Genomic DNA, 14,157 nt, shown 5'->3' with positions numbered 1-14,157 from the left:
ATTGGTATTTTTTCACGAAAAGCAGACATGAGATAACAAATTCAGTGTTTCACTAAGATTTCGAATAGCGGTCCCGAATTGGTTAGTTGTCGAACAACAAGTAACAGTAGTAGATAGCTTTCGATGAAAGAAAGAGAACAAAGAATAAAATAATTGTAATTAGTATTCGTGATGTATTGTTGTATTAGATCGAGATCCAAAGGTTCGTTCTGGATCTAACTACAAGGATGAGACTTTATAATATGGAAAGATAGAATGTCGAACCTATAGAAGAAAAGATAATAGGAATTACTAGTCTTAGAATCTAGTTGGACCAAAATAAAGATTTTATTTTTTTGAGCGATCGTGTGATCATTTTTTTCCTCTCATAAGATATTATGTGAATAAACCTACTACTGAATCTAATGAGTTAAAATGGAAGTAAGGGAAAAAGTTTTATAAGGTTGCGGTTCATTCTAAAATTGAAAATAGATTCAATACAATTCAAAAATGAAAAAAAAAATGATCAAAATAGAAATGATTTTCCAATTTTATTCCATAGTGATTCAAAAAGAGTTTCATTTTTGAATGAAGTTCCACGACACGGTTCTTATTATTAATAGTTTACCCAGGAGTTGTTCAACGAATCCGTTGGTTGGAATCACGGTATGGGTAGATGTCACAGATGATGAATCAAAAGTTTTCAATTGAACTTTTTGCTTATCCTCTTATCTTGCAAAAACGGAAACTTAGGTAAATGCTTTATAAACATATGTATAAAAAGAACATATTTCATTTAGCTCTTTTATGCCTACTATAACTAGTTATTTCGGTTTTCTACTAGCGGCTTCAACTATAACCTCGGCTCTATTTATTGGTCTGAGTAAGATTATACTTATTTGAAATTTATTCAATGAACAATTCATAGTATTCTATAGTTACTTACCGCGTCAATTGTCAATTCTTGGTTATTGAGATTCAGGGCAATTCGGATTAATATTTAGGAATAGATATTACCTCTTTTTTTTTCCTTTCAAACAAATTGAAATGATTGAAGTTTTTCTATTTGGAATCGTGTTAGGTCTAATTCCTATTACTTTGGCTAGATTATTTGTAACTGCATATTTACAATACAGACGTGGTGATCAGTTGGATCTTTGATTGAGTAAAATCTATTTTTTTTTATTGACCTCCTCCTTTCTTTAATCGACAGGAGGTCAAATTTAGATTACTGTTCAAATTAGTGGAGCTATTTCAGTCTAATTCGATCTAACAAAAATGGAATCACGCTCTGTAGGATTTGAACCTACGACATCGAGTTTTGGAGACCCACGTTCTACTGAACTGAACTAAAAGCGCTTTCGTATCAGAATAGATAAGACTATAAATAAAAAGATGATTTTTGTAACCCCAATATATTTTGTATCCATATACTATATAGTATCATAAAAATGAAAGATTATGTATGTCCAATTTGAATTGATCTCAATTGATCCTTCGTTACCGCTCAAAGTAGAAGTAATAGGTAGGAATGACAGAATTTGAACCCGTGACATTTTGTACCCAAAACAAACGCGCTACCAAGCTGCGCCACATCCCTTCAATTGGTCTACAGTGTCATTGTAGAGAATTTCTGTCTTGTTTTCCACATCGTTATTTCTATTTCCTCCTTGGTTTCATATAACATATAATAATAGTAAAAGTAAAAGACTTATATACATATGAAATATGGAACCCACCGAAAAAGTAAAAATAAATTAATATTTTTCGGGAATGCTCAAGAAGAAAGGGACATATTTTTTTTCGGTTTTAGTTTTTTTAAAAGGGAAAATATTATCTACCGGATCATTGTACATTTCAATTTAAATTAGGGATTCCGTGTACAACTACAAGTGGTCCTTAACTGTAACAACCCACTCCACCACATGGTATGATATTATCCGTTTTGGGCCTGAGCCCTCACGATTTTGCTCTTGGGCTTCACCCCAAAAGGCCTCATACCAATTGGAGGTGACACACTTACATATAAACACTTCACCTTTCCTCTGCCCAGGCGATGTGGGACTGTGCACCCGTAACTCGCCAGTGTGGTAGCCTGACAGTGTCTGTCGCACCCGCCCACGGCACACCCGCCCGCAAGGTCATCACAATCCACCTCCCTTGGAGGCCCGACGTCCTCGTCGGCATACTTCCGGCTGGGTCAGGCTCTGATACCATTTGTAATAACCCACTCCACCACATGGTATGATATTGTCCGCTTTGAGCCTGAGCCCTCACGATTTTGCTCTTGGGTTTCACCCCAAAAGGCCTCATACCAATTGGAGGTGACACACTTACATATAAGCACTTCACCTTTTCTCTACCCAGGCGATGTAGGACTGTGCACCCGTAGCTCGCCAGTGTGGTAGCCTGACAGTGTCTGTCACACCCGCCCACGGCACACCCGCCCGCAAGGTCATCACAATCCACCCCCCTTGGCCATTGTGATAACCTTGCGGACGGGTGTGCCATGGGCGAGTGCGAGAGGCACTGTCAGGCTACCACACTAGCGAGCTACGGGTGCACAGTCCCACATCGCCTAGGTAGAGGAAATGTGAAGTGCTTATATGTAAGTGTGTCACCTCCAATTGGTATGAGGCCTTTTGGGGTGAAGCCCAAGAGCAAAACCGTGCAGGCTCAGGCCCAAAGCAGACAATATCATACCATGTGGTGGAGTGGGTTGTTACAAATGGTATCAGAGCCTGACTCAGCCGGAAGTGTGCCGACGAGGACGTCGGGCCTCCAAGGGGGTGGATTGTGATGACCTTGCGGGCGGGTGTGCCGTGGGCGGGTGCAAGAGGCACTGTCAGGCTACCACACTGGCGAGCTACGGGTGCACAGTCCCACATCGCCTGGGTAGAGGAAAGGTGAAGTGCTTATATGTAAGTGTGTCACCTCCAATTGGTATGAGGCCTTTTGGGGTGAAGCCCAAGAGCAAAACCGTGCGGGCTCAAGCCCAAAGTGGACAATATCATATCATGTGGTGGAGCGGGTCGTTACATTAACTACATATGTATCTGATCATATATGTATTACCATTATGTATTACAATAAAATAAAGAAGGAGGGTTTTCAATGCGAGATCTAAAAACATATCTCTCCGTGGCGCCGGTATTAAGTACTCTATGGTTTGGGGCTTTAGCAGGCCTATTGATAGAGATTAAACATTTTTTCCCGGATGCGTTGACATTCCCTTTTTTTTCATTCTAGTTATTGACATGGGAAAGAATGACGACAATTAGAGATACAATCAAATATCTGTGACTAACCCCTTTTTTCTCTTTTTTCCTTTTTTTTTAGAATAAGGGAGGAAAGAGAAAAAAGAAAAGTGGATTCAACATCTGCGACACTCGGGTTCAAGTTCGAATTAAATTAATAATAGAGGTAGAACGAAAAATGCGGGACTAGGACAAGAGTATTATTCAAGATACTTAAATGAAATACTGTACTTGTACTGTGATTCGAAATATAATTTAGAAATCATTATATTACTTATTATTACTTTATTGATTGCAGCCTTGTCAGCTCCTCTTCTTCCTCTCTCTTTACCTCTCTTATTTTTCTAACGTGTAAAATTTTTAATCCTAAAAGCCTTATGTGTATATTTATACACATTAAAATCCAAATCATATTCCAACCATGACTACCAAATAAAAGAAATCATAATTAACTTAAATAATATATAAACACATATATTTTATAATATATATATATGTATATTTCTTTCTATGTCAATCCTTAACTAATTAAATTATATACACATATATACATCAATATATATATATATATATATATATATATATATATATATATATATATATTCTTCCAAAATAATTGTTAATTAATTATATTTATATACATATAATTATATAATTATGCAAAGATAATTATTTAAATATCTTTATAACCATGGGCCCTTATTAATTAACCTAATAAGGCTTCCTTCAAGCCGAAGACCACATCTATTGGTCTCACTCCTCTTAAGCCCAATTCAATTAAAATAAAATAATTAAATTAAATCTAGTAATTACAAACAATTCACACAAGTATAAATATACACAAATCAAATAAACAATTCAATCATAACATTCCACAAAGCAAAACACTATATCAATTCAACAAATATAATTACAAAATATAGTCTAATTAAAATAAGACAATTAATATAAACACTCAATTAAATAAAACAAATCATTTAAAAAATTAAATAAATCAATTAATCCCAGTTAAATTAAAAATAATAATAAAGTAAAAGTAATAAATCCCATATAAAACAAACAAATCATTTAAAAATAAACTAAAAGTAATTAATTCTAATTAATAAATCCTTTAAAATATCGGAGTATTACATTATTCCCCCTAACAAAAAGAATTCTATCCTCCGAATTCACGAATCCATGATATGAAACTCTGGTTATTTAATCCAAATTTTCATTCTTCTTTTATCCGTGTGGAATTAACCCATCCACACCTACAAATTTGCTTATTTTATTACTGAAGGTCCCAAATCAGATACAAATTAATCATCAATACAAATTATTCATTTGTATTTTAGTACTCAATACAAATTCAATATCATAAACAAAATATGTGATATTAAAAATAATAAATAAATAATAAATAAAAAAAACAATACAAGTTGATCTTTATAAATTATTGAATTCAATGAAATTTTATAATATTTAATATTAGAGAATTAGTATATGTTTTGTGTAAGGGTAATATAGTAAAATTAATAATAAAAGTGCTTTAAGCAACATTATTACTAAATAAATTTAAAAGTGTTTCAAGTATAAAAAGTGTTTTATTCAATATGTCACCAAACGCTTAACCGCGTTTTACTTCTACCAGGAATCCCAAACTGGCTTGGGTAGAGAGAAGCTGAGGGATGTTAAGTGTCTGCCATTACTTATATGTCCCATATTATTAATGATGTGGCAGGATTATGTGGATATTTTTGTCCAAAAATAATTGGAATGAGAAAGAAACTAATAATGGACAATTTTGTCTTTTTAAGTTTGTTGATATTTTGTCCTAAAATAAATTTTAAAAAATAAGGATAAATTTGTGTTTTTACACGATTTTAAGGGCTGTTTTAATATACACAACCCAACACAAATGTAAAACATTTTGAAATGGTGAAATCATGTAGACAACCGCATCATCGTAGGTTTCTCGTGCCATGTGACATAACCTTTTATTGGTTGTTTTTTTGAATGGCTTGATGTGTTCGACAAACTATTACAAAAGTCAAGTGGATATGTAAACATTACATTTACCTCTTTGGTTGAAAAAGCTGACAGTTTGTGTTTCGAGCATAAACACAAAATTTATTTATTTATATTGAGATGTTTTTTAAAAATTTTAAATCCGAATTCCACTAGGATTGGTTCCAAAAAGTGTTCTGGTTCTTGCTGTGTAACATTTTCTACAAAGGAAGAAAGAGTTCCTTTGTTAAGGATTTATGAACTTTCCATTCCACCAATGCTGATGAGCCTCACGGGCGAACTTATTCCTCTTCAGGCTGGCTCGTTGATTTAAAAGGCTTCAAAATGACAGAACTAAGCCCAAGCGTTGTTTTGAACAAATCAGCTGACAATTTTCTTTGGCAGGACCAGAGAAACATGCAACTAAGCAAGTATGCAACAACACTAATAATTTTAGCTACTGCATCTAGTGAATAGGTTTTTAAGAAAAATAAGATCTGTGAAGGTAATACAGATTACAAGCAAAAGGATCATAGCAATATAAATCAAAGTCAAACAGTAGGATTTATCTCTATGTCAGAGTCAGATCTACTCCTATTTTTGGAGTCTCAAAACCATGGGTGGATGAAGGTCCAACTTGGTGGTATAACCACTACAAAATGGCCAAGGGTAACACAATGTATTCCACATCAGTTACAAAAAACAAAATCAGCTGGATGCCAATTCACATAACCAACCAATTTTCGAGTTGGCAGTGATGCTAATGAAACAATGCATCAATCCTACTAGTTGTTACTGGGCCTACGCCATCCCAACACCACTGATGCCGACAGATACCCATACAATTACCTAGTGTTGACCACCACCATCCAGCGCGAAAAAAGGCAAACAAAAAAATTGCCATTAATTTTACACAGTAACAAAACTCATATAGATGGAGATGGAGTTAGACCGAAGATTACGAAAGCCTAACCACCAAAAATCAAAGAAAAGGAGCACGGAATAATGCTGATATTGGAACCATGACAGAATCTAATCGATATCAATCAATGATTTATAATTTCTATAAGAAAGATAAGTGGATTGTTTGAATTATACAAATCCATTCCAACTATGTAAACAAAAGCCTAAAACAAATGCAGAATATCAAATACTAGGAATTGGCAGTACAGAAAAACACACGGGGGGCAAATAAGAAGAAACATACGTATATATGAGTAATTCAGCTTCAAAATTTTGGAGCAACTCAAACCGTTAATTCACATAGTCCACCTAGTTTGTTAAGGCATGTGATCCGTCCATTTCTTTATGATCATGATGGCAAAGAAACGGTTCTCTACCAATTCTCCGTTCCTGAAAATTAAGAGAAACAATAGATAAATGGATAGAGATTTCAAGTAATAATGGAAAGATCATCCTACTTTACTGTTTCTATTATGCTGAACGAACAACTTCATAATTTGAGAAAACAACAATTGGGAAAAACTAGAAAGAAATGGAGCATACATCATGGAATATCTGCCACAAGCATGTGGATAACATGTCCCATTTTGGGCCTTTTTTGTGCATAAGGATCTACACATCTAAGACCAACCAAAAGCACTCGTTTCAGCGCTTTTGAAGCAGGCATCTCCGGCAACTTAGGATCCACCACTTCCACGAACTTTCGATTTCCTACCATTGTTTTCAACCAATCCACAAAATTCCCCTGCAATCATTTAATCATTTTCTTATTGTTATGTCAGGAACTCAGTGTAAGTGGTGGCAAAATAACAGCTTCCAACAAATATTAAAAGACAAACCTCTCCATGTGGTTGACTGTAATCAACAGGGTTTCTCCCAGAAATTTTTTCCATTACAAGTATTCCAGAGCTATAAACATCATTCTTCTTGTTTAACATACCAGTGCAAGCATATTCTGGTGCAACATAGCTAGATAAACCACAGGTATATTAGTTATTATCTCACTTGAATGAACAAATCAATGATTCTGCAACTGTATTCATTCATTAACATGAAAAAACAAATCGCTAGTTTATTACAACGAAAAGAACAAACAATTTAAGACGGGAAGCTAACCCAAATGTTCCCATCACACCAGTTGTCACATAACTCCTCTCAGAACATAAGAACTTAACAACCCCAGAGTCAGACACCTTTGGTTCAAGGCCTTCATGAAAAATGGCCAATCTGGAACAACAGAAGTTCATAAACACAGATTGAGCTACATCTGCAAGCAATATTTGGTAATCACAAACACAAAACTAAATTTAAATGATCGAGATGGATACCCTTTTGGTGTTCCCAATATAAGGTTCATTTGAATATCCCAAGTTGGAGGGCTTACTTCCCCAACATCTCCATGAAGCCGTTGGTCCAAATTCCCATTGTCCACATACTCATACACAAGCATCCTACAACAAAGAAATTATACATAAAAAGAAAGTTAAGCTTCTTGGCTTAAGCTTCTTGGCTTAAGCTTTTCGGCTCTCAAAGAAAATCAGAGCTCAATTTCATATTGCAAGATTATAATTAGTACCTGTAAGCCCCTTCAACACAGTATCCTAGCAACCTGACAAGGTTTTTGTGTCTTACATTCCCAATTACTTCCACCTCTACTTTAGAGTCCTTATCAGCCTGACTCCTGATAGTTGATCAATCTCATGAGCTTATGAATATGAGAGAAATTGGAAAAATCGGATGAAAAAATTAAAAAAAAAAGGGTTAAAAATGCACTAAAGACAAAATGTAGGAAATAAGAAGCAAGGGACAGAAGGCATAAAGCAAAATCCGAAGAACAGTACAATACTACTCAACTGGATATAAAAGCTTTGACATTCCAACATCATTTCCTAATCTAATCTGCTCTGAAATTTGACTAAACACTGCATTTGAATCTTAAAGTACCAATTTATGTCTGATTCCAGATAGAAATGGATTGAAAGAAAAAAAAAAAAAAAAAAGCTTTTTTTTTCAGAAATCAAGTCACTTTAGAGCGCAAGTTATGCATTAAAGGGCAAAAATAAAGAAACAAAAGCAAAGAATCAAGCAATCCCAGTAAATCATTACAATAAATCATCTAATAGAAGAGCAGTTCATATTTTCAAGACAATAATTCACTAAATTTCTTTCTCAAATCCTATAGCTTGTATACATAGTATACCTATAAATTTAAATCTACAATAGATACAGATATATGAAGAGTAGTTCAGAACTAAACATGCAAGTGAATTAAGCAAATCAATACCTGTTATTCAGTAAATTCTTCACAGCCACTCGAGTATTATCTGCCAATACACCTTGATACATAATAACATAACCACCTTCACCAATCACATTTTCATCAGATATACCGTTGGTAGACACCTCAAGCTCTCTCACCTTGTGCCACCTCCCCAACTCCAAATGCGACACCTCCAGCATTCCACCTCCACCGAATGACGCCGTATCCGTGGCACTCGGCAACCTGCTCTCCCCACTTGACGGCCGATCAGAGAACACCACTCTGTACTTGGCCTTACCTATGTCCATCTGGATCTCCAGCACCGCCAGAGGAACCAACGGGCGGTGATCCGGTGCGGTGTCATGCACGATCTCCTGGATTTCCTTCGATACCACCGGAATGAACTCGCTGCCCCCTCCTGACTCCGGCGTTGGGAGACAGTTGATTGATTGCTAGTCAGAATCTTCATAAGTTTCTCCATCATCAGAAAGCTCATCAAATGATCGCATGTCAAGCTGGTATCGGAGGATTCCACCAATTCCACCAAAACCTCTGCAGAACTGAGATCCTTCCTGTGATTTGTTGGTAACGAACTCAAGTGTGCAACCAAATCGTTTGTACTCATTAGCAAACCACTCGAGCAGTGATGTTTTCTCTTGAACCTCCAATTCGGCAGATGTGGCTGGATCCCGGAAGTTACTCTGTTTGCCCTCTTGCTCCTTGTTAAAGTGTTTGACGACAATTTCACCAGTAGAGCTATTTTTCAGCAGATACCTATTAATGTCTAGATTTTCCCAGACAATAAGGGTCTCAACAGCACCCATTTCCAAAGCTTTCAGCGTGTCATCCACACCAAAAACATATTTGCCAGTATCTTGGCTGATTTCCTCAAAGTACTTCCCTATCAAGCGCTTCTCCTGTATAAACTTCACATTGGATAGTATCTCGGAGGACAGCTCAATTGCCTGGTTAAAACCATTTTCCCCTCCGTAAGAAACATCTACTACATTTAGTATTTTTGCCTGAAGACGAGGGTCAAACATATCAGACTGACTCAGCTCTGTCTTGAAATCAGCTGACCCAGCAAGAATTAATCCTGAAACATTAGGCTGGCTGGTGGCAGGATTGATAAAAAACTGTGTGGCAAGCTCAGCTGTCTTCCTCACATAGTTGTGGCGCTTCTCCATTCGAAGACGAGCGAATCGCAGAGCTGATTGCCCTCCTCTTCCATGTTTCTTTGGAAGATCAACAGTAAATTTGTGAAGCACCTCTCGGGTGTTTCCACTTAACGTCCCAAAGAGGGTCCCATTCCCATCCATAACAATAAAACCAAACTTGTCATCAGATTCTAGAAGTTCATTCAGAGCTTCTGTATGGAATTTGTTGTCACAGAGATAAAGAGAGGCATTTATGGGCCTGAAGGGCTCAAAGTCAAAAGTAACCTTTTTTTCTTTCCCATCTTCAGTTACAATTGTTCCTGTATAAAGCACTAGTCCTTTCGGCGGAACCTTATTGTAAAGCTTAAGCCTCTGCTGAGCAGATGTAATTGCTCCAAGGACGGACTGACGATTCACCCTACTTTTGATATTTGAAGCAGTTCCGTACTCATCCCCCAGCATCTTTGCAACCCGAGATATCTGATCGCGTGGAGGCATAATAAGAGAGATCATGCTGGTGCCATTGCCTCTAGCAGCTTCCAGTGCCTTGATCAGCTTTTTGATTTTCCATATCTCAATGTTCTTATCAGTTTCATGACCATCTGCCATTGCAAGATATATAAACTGCAGAAACAGTGACAAATTACCTGCATCAATAACAATAATAAACTTAACAATTAAGAAGTTTCCAGGTGGAAAAAGGCTTACAGACTACGGTTACAAAAATAGGACAATATATATATATATATATATATATATATATATCCAATAGAGTAACGTTGCATTAGTACAGGCAAATTGCGAATTTTTTGGCAAATTGGTTAGTTTCATGTAATATTTTCAGTGTCCAAGTCAAACATGTTAATCCACGTAACTTGCATTAACTGTTTCCAGGTAAATAAATTAGAATCGGAACATCGACTTGTGCTTCTCTCTCTCGACGAAACCTGCTTCTGTGTATCAAGAACATAAAATACAAGCATAGCTCACATCACTTTCTAGAAACCAACTGGATAAGAAAAGGATCTCACTAGAGTATTTTTGAAAAATAGTTTCTTCATAGGAATTGAGTTTCATTTTTAGTATTTTGATTTTGATTTTGTAAAAACGAGCACATATTGCAACTTGTTGAACACATTTTAGTTTATTAAGTAAAACTATGATCAGGTTAGGATGTTCAAAATAAGAAGCCTAGTTGCTGCCACGCACAATTTATGAACAACAAAGCACAAATAGGATTCATTCTTAATTATGATTTAGCAAAGAAGTGAGGAAACACATTACGACATATTAAAGAAACTCTTGGCAATTCAATTGCATAAACTGTTTGCACAAGGGATATATTCCAGCTGTTAGTCTACAGTTTGTCCCAAACCAAATAGCATCTACACTTACTCTCATCCAGTATTCGACTCGTACTATGACACTTTTACAAATGCAATCATTTTGAAATAATCTTCTCGTCTATCAACACTAATCAATGGAAGATTCTTGATTCAGCTAATGCTCATCTTACACATCACATTGTTGCTGTCTCCTTGTGGTACCACAAAGAAAGCTTGGCCTTGCTGCCCGTTTCTCACAATTTCTTCCTAATTTAATAGAATTCAACAAGAAAACAACGCTCCAAAATTGTTCCTCCATATATCCTGCTCTAAATTTATAGAAAACCTTACATTTTAGTATTCTCTTCTTAGTACACAATCATGCAAACAAAATTAAATATAGATATATATCTAAATATTTATCTGGAGTCAACAAAATGTAGGAGTTAAGGGAAAATGACTTAGTTCAGAGCTAAAAGACTGACTCATTCTCACAGCTGATCTAAATTATACAACCGAGAAGAGGAATGAAATGACAGAAGGGGAAAGAATGAGAGCCAGAAAATGACAAATCCAACTAGGGCCTTGGCGTCCCTTATGCCAGGGCTCAGTGCTCTATTTATAGATGTCGGAAGCGTGCTAGTAACATGGGAGTCATCCACGCAGTACGACCTAATTGGGTCGCGTGACAAATCAACTTCATTTTTTTCTGTCCAAGGATGTTACCGGTTCTTTGTTTTTTTCAAGTGAAAAGGTGTTCTCCGTGTTTTCGCAAAGAGCATCTCCGTGTTTTCAAAAACTCTCAAAACGACCCTTTGTAGTTCTCTAAAAATCATAACTATTGGAACTCAGTTTTTGGAAATCTGTTTTTTAAAAATAGATCCAAGGAGAACCAAAATAATTTTTTCAGTTTTCTGTTAAAACTATGCAAGGCCTAGATTTTTCAATAACCATAACCAATAAAAGCAAGGCCTTCACTTCAACTAAAAAAGCTCCAATACCGATCAGCGATTCTCAGTTGGGTTTAGTTAAAATTGGTATCGTTGAGTTAGATTTCTTAGACTATTTCAGATCAAAAAAAAAAAAAAAAAACTTTTATTTTTTACACCTCTGCCCAAAATTTCTTCACCAAATTATCTCAAATTTCTTGTCAAAATTCAAGCCTTTTCTAAATTAAATTGTCACAAATCTACAACACAAGCATACAACATAACAATACAAAGACATCTAAACCTAATCAAATGAATTAAACAAAATCAACATCAGACAATAAAAAATAAAATAAAATAAAAATAGTAAATCAAACGATAATCATATCAAAATACTCACCGAACAGCTAGATCTTCGGATCAGCAACCGTCAAAACCAGACTTCAACAATCAATACCTTATAAAACCGATAGACAGAAAATCAGTCAAGTTTTGAAACACAAACCCTAGCTAAATATAGGCTTATTATCATTATTATTATTTTTTATTTTTGGTTTTATGAAACCTTAATAGTTAATTCTAGGTTTTCTACAAACGCTAACCCTGGAAATAAAGGACAAGAGACCAAAAGAAAAGGAGCGTACCTGAAAACGTCCTGTAGAAGAGGAAAAGAGGAGAAACAAAGAAGAGACTCTGTCTGCTTGTCCTGCTGCGTGGCGAATGCGTCTCGTGAAGTGAGCGATAAATTGCCCTACGATGTTTAGATTGGACCCATATAAATTTTCTTCTTTAAAATGTTGAGGGCATTTTCGGTACTATAAATATTCTTACCTTTTAGGTAAATTTTGGTTGGAGGCCGAATTTGTGCATTTGGCCATAAAACAAACTTTATTATTTATCCAATTCCACCATCCTCTTAATAATGGATTTTTCAACCATTAAAATTATTAATTTAAGATCGAATCTATTTGATATTGAAAAATATTTTCAAATAAGGTATGTTTTTCACTCTTAAAGATTAATAAGTAAAAATATTTCTAAATCTATCAATTTTTTATCCAATTATAATTTTTTTTACAAGACTAAATTACTGATAAATACAATTTATGTTTTAAAGATCAGAAATTGGGATAAGTGTAGAAAACACTCTTAATTTATACTCTGCGTAACACTTTTATTTTAAAAAAGTGTACAAAAAACACCTATAATCTTTTCATATTGTGCAAATATACCCCATCTGATATAAATTAGTGTTGTAATACCCATTTTGTCCCTTTTACTCTTCCGAAAATGTCCAATGGGGTATATATGCTATTAATCTGATAATATAGGTGTGTTATATTAGGCATTTTTGAAAGAGTAAAAGGGACAAAACAAGTATTACAGCATTAATTTATGTCAGATGGGGTATTTTTGCACAATATAAAAAGATTAGGGGTGCTTTTTGCACATTTTTTCAAGATAAAAGTGCTACGCAGAGTATACCTTAAGGTGTTTTATGCACTTGTCTCAATTTCTGATCTTTAAAACATAAATTGTAATATATATTAAACCTTTTTTCTCTCTCTCTCTATATATATCTCTAAACATTTTTTTTTTTTAAATTTTGAGAATTTGTAAAATAAGGATTTAAATTTTTCGAGATTCCAATTTACATTTTTCTATTAATTTTTTTTTCTTTTTTTTTTTGTACCAACACTATTAAACAAATAAAAAAAAAATTTCCCAATATCAGTGTGCAGGTTTTCGGAGTTTGGAAAAAATTTGTTTACTTTAGTTTACACTTTATTTTTATTTTTTATTTTTATCTTTACTTTTCTTTTATACTTTTATTTTTTATTTTTATCTTACTTGTCCATTGCCAGCGTCCTCCAATAGTGTAATTTTCGGTCATTTTATAAAATTATTTATTTTTATATATATTATAAAAAGGTTAAGTAGGGGTAATTTATTTAACTTAGGGTTTAAATTTGTCAGAGGGACCTATTTACACCATATTTAAACATCCCTGACATCTTCCAATAGTGTCTTTTTTGGTCAGAAAGCATATTTAGGAGTGTTTCTTTACCTATTAGAAATTGCTATATGTAAATATAAAATTAACCGTTTCATTAATTTTATATTAGAAAAGGTATATTTAAATTATTTTCACATATACTATCATCATTATTATTTGAAAAATTCAGCTAATTTATAGACCATTAAAACCAACTACGTGTACCTGAAGCAGATTTTTCATTAATTTACCTTCAATCATATTTCCCCCAAATCAAAATCCAATTCTCTGACTGCAAGCAC

The 14,157-nt window shown here is 34.6% G+C and overlaps 3 protein-coding genes and 1 pseudogene across 4 annotated transcripts in view; all 4 read right to left on the bottom strand.

Annotated features, from left to right (window-relative positions):
• LOC132269627 (protein Ycf2-like) overlaps positions 1–1,575 on the bottom strand; it is a 5,099-nt pseudogene extending 3,524 nt beyond the window's left edge.
• LOC132269083 (eukaryotic peptide chain release factor subunit 1-3-like) overlaps positions 1–12,318 on the bottom strand; it is a 27,374-nt gene extending 15,056 nt beyond the window's left edge. Inside the window, exon 1 of the mRNA XM_059770107.1 lies at positions 12,260–12,318. The gene's annotated coding sequence lies outside the window, so the exon portion shown is untranslated. The remainder of the gene's footprint in view (positions 1–12,259) is intronic.
• Positions 6,254–8,900, bottom strand: LOC132269625 (probable serine/threonine-protein kinase At1g01540; the record flags this gene model as incomplete). The annotated part of the gene is made up of 7 exons (XM_059770879.1): positions 6,254–6,578; positions 6,732–6,933; positions 7,028–7,157; positions 7,305–7,415; positions 7,517–7,639; positions 7,765–7,869; positions 8,473–8,900. Coding segments are annotated over 6 exons (1,098 nt in total), but the record flags the coding sequence as incomplete, so codon positions are not given.
• On the bottom strand, positions 8,895–12,320 carry LOC132269082 (eukaryotic peptide chain release factor subunit 1-3-like). 2 transcript variants are annotated; one of them, XM_059770105.1, is made up of 2 exons: positions 12,260–12,320; positions 8,895–10,252 (listed from the first exon to the last, which is right to left on the bottom strand). In XM_059770105.1, exon 2 carries the CDS (start codon positions 10,212–10,214, stop codon positions 8,901–8,903), a length of 1,314 nt encoding a protein of 437 aa, XP_059626088.1. In that variant the 5' UTR covers positions 10,215–10,252; positions 12,260–12,320; the 3' UTR covers positions 8,895–8,900. The 2 variants fall into 2 exon arrangements, with proteins under 2 accessions (XP_059626088.1, XP_059626089.1); XM_059770106.1 differs by having other exon boundaries at positions 8,895–10,229; positions 12,260–12,316.
• Between the last annotated feature and the right edge of the window lie 1,837 nt (positions 12,321–14,157).

This window comes from Cornus florida, unplaced genomic scaffold, assembly GCF_030987335.1.
Source record: "Cornus florida cultivar Cherokee Brave unplaced genomic scaffold, ASM3098733v1 CherokeeBrave_3.0.0_Hap2_Chr08, whole genome shotgun sequence".
Taxonomy (NCBI): Eukaryota; Viridiplantae; Streptophyta; class Magnoliopsida; order Cornales; family Cornaceae; genus Cornus; species Cornus florida.
This window is presented reverse-complemented; position numbering and strand designations above follow the sequence as displayed.

Bases quoted from the DNA above. Each gene is read 5' to 3' on its own strand.
- LOC132269082 (XM_059770105.1), bottom strand. From the start codon at position 10,214: ATGGCAGATGGTCATGAAACTGATAAGAACATTGAGATATGGAAAATC.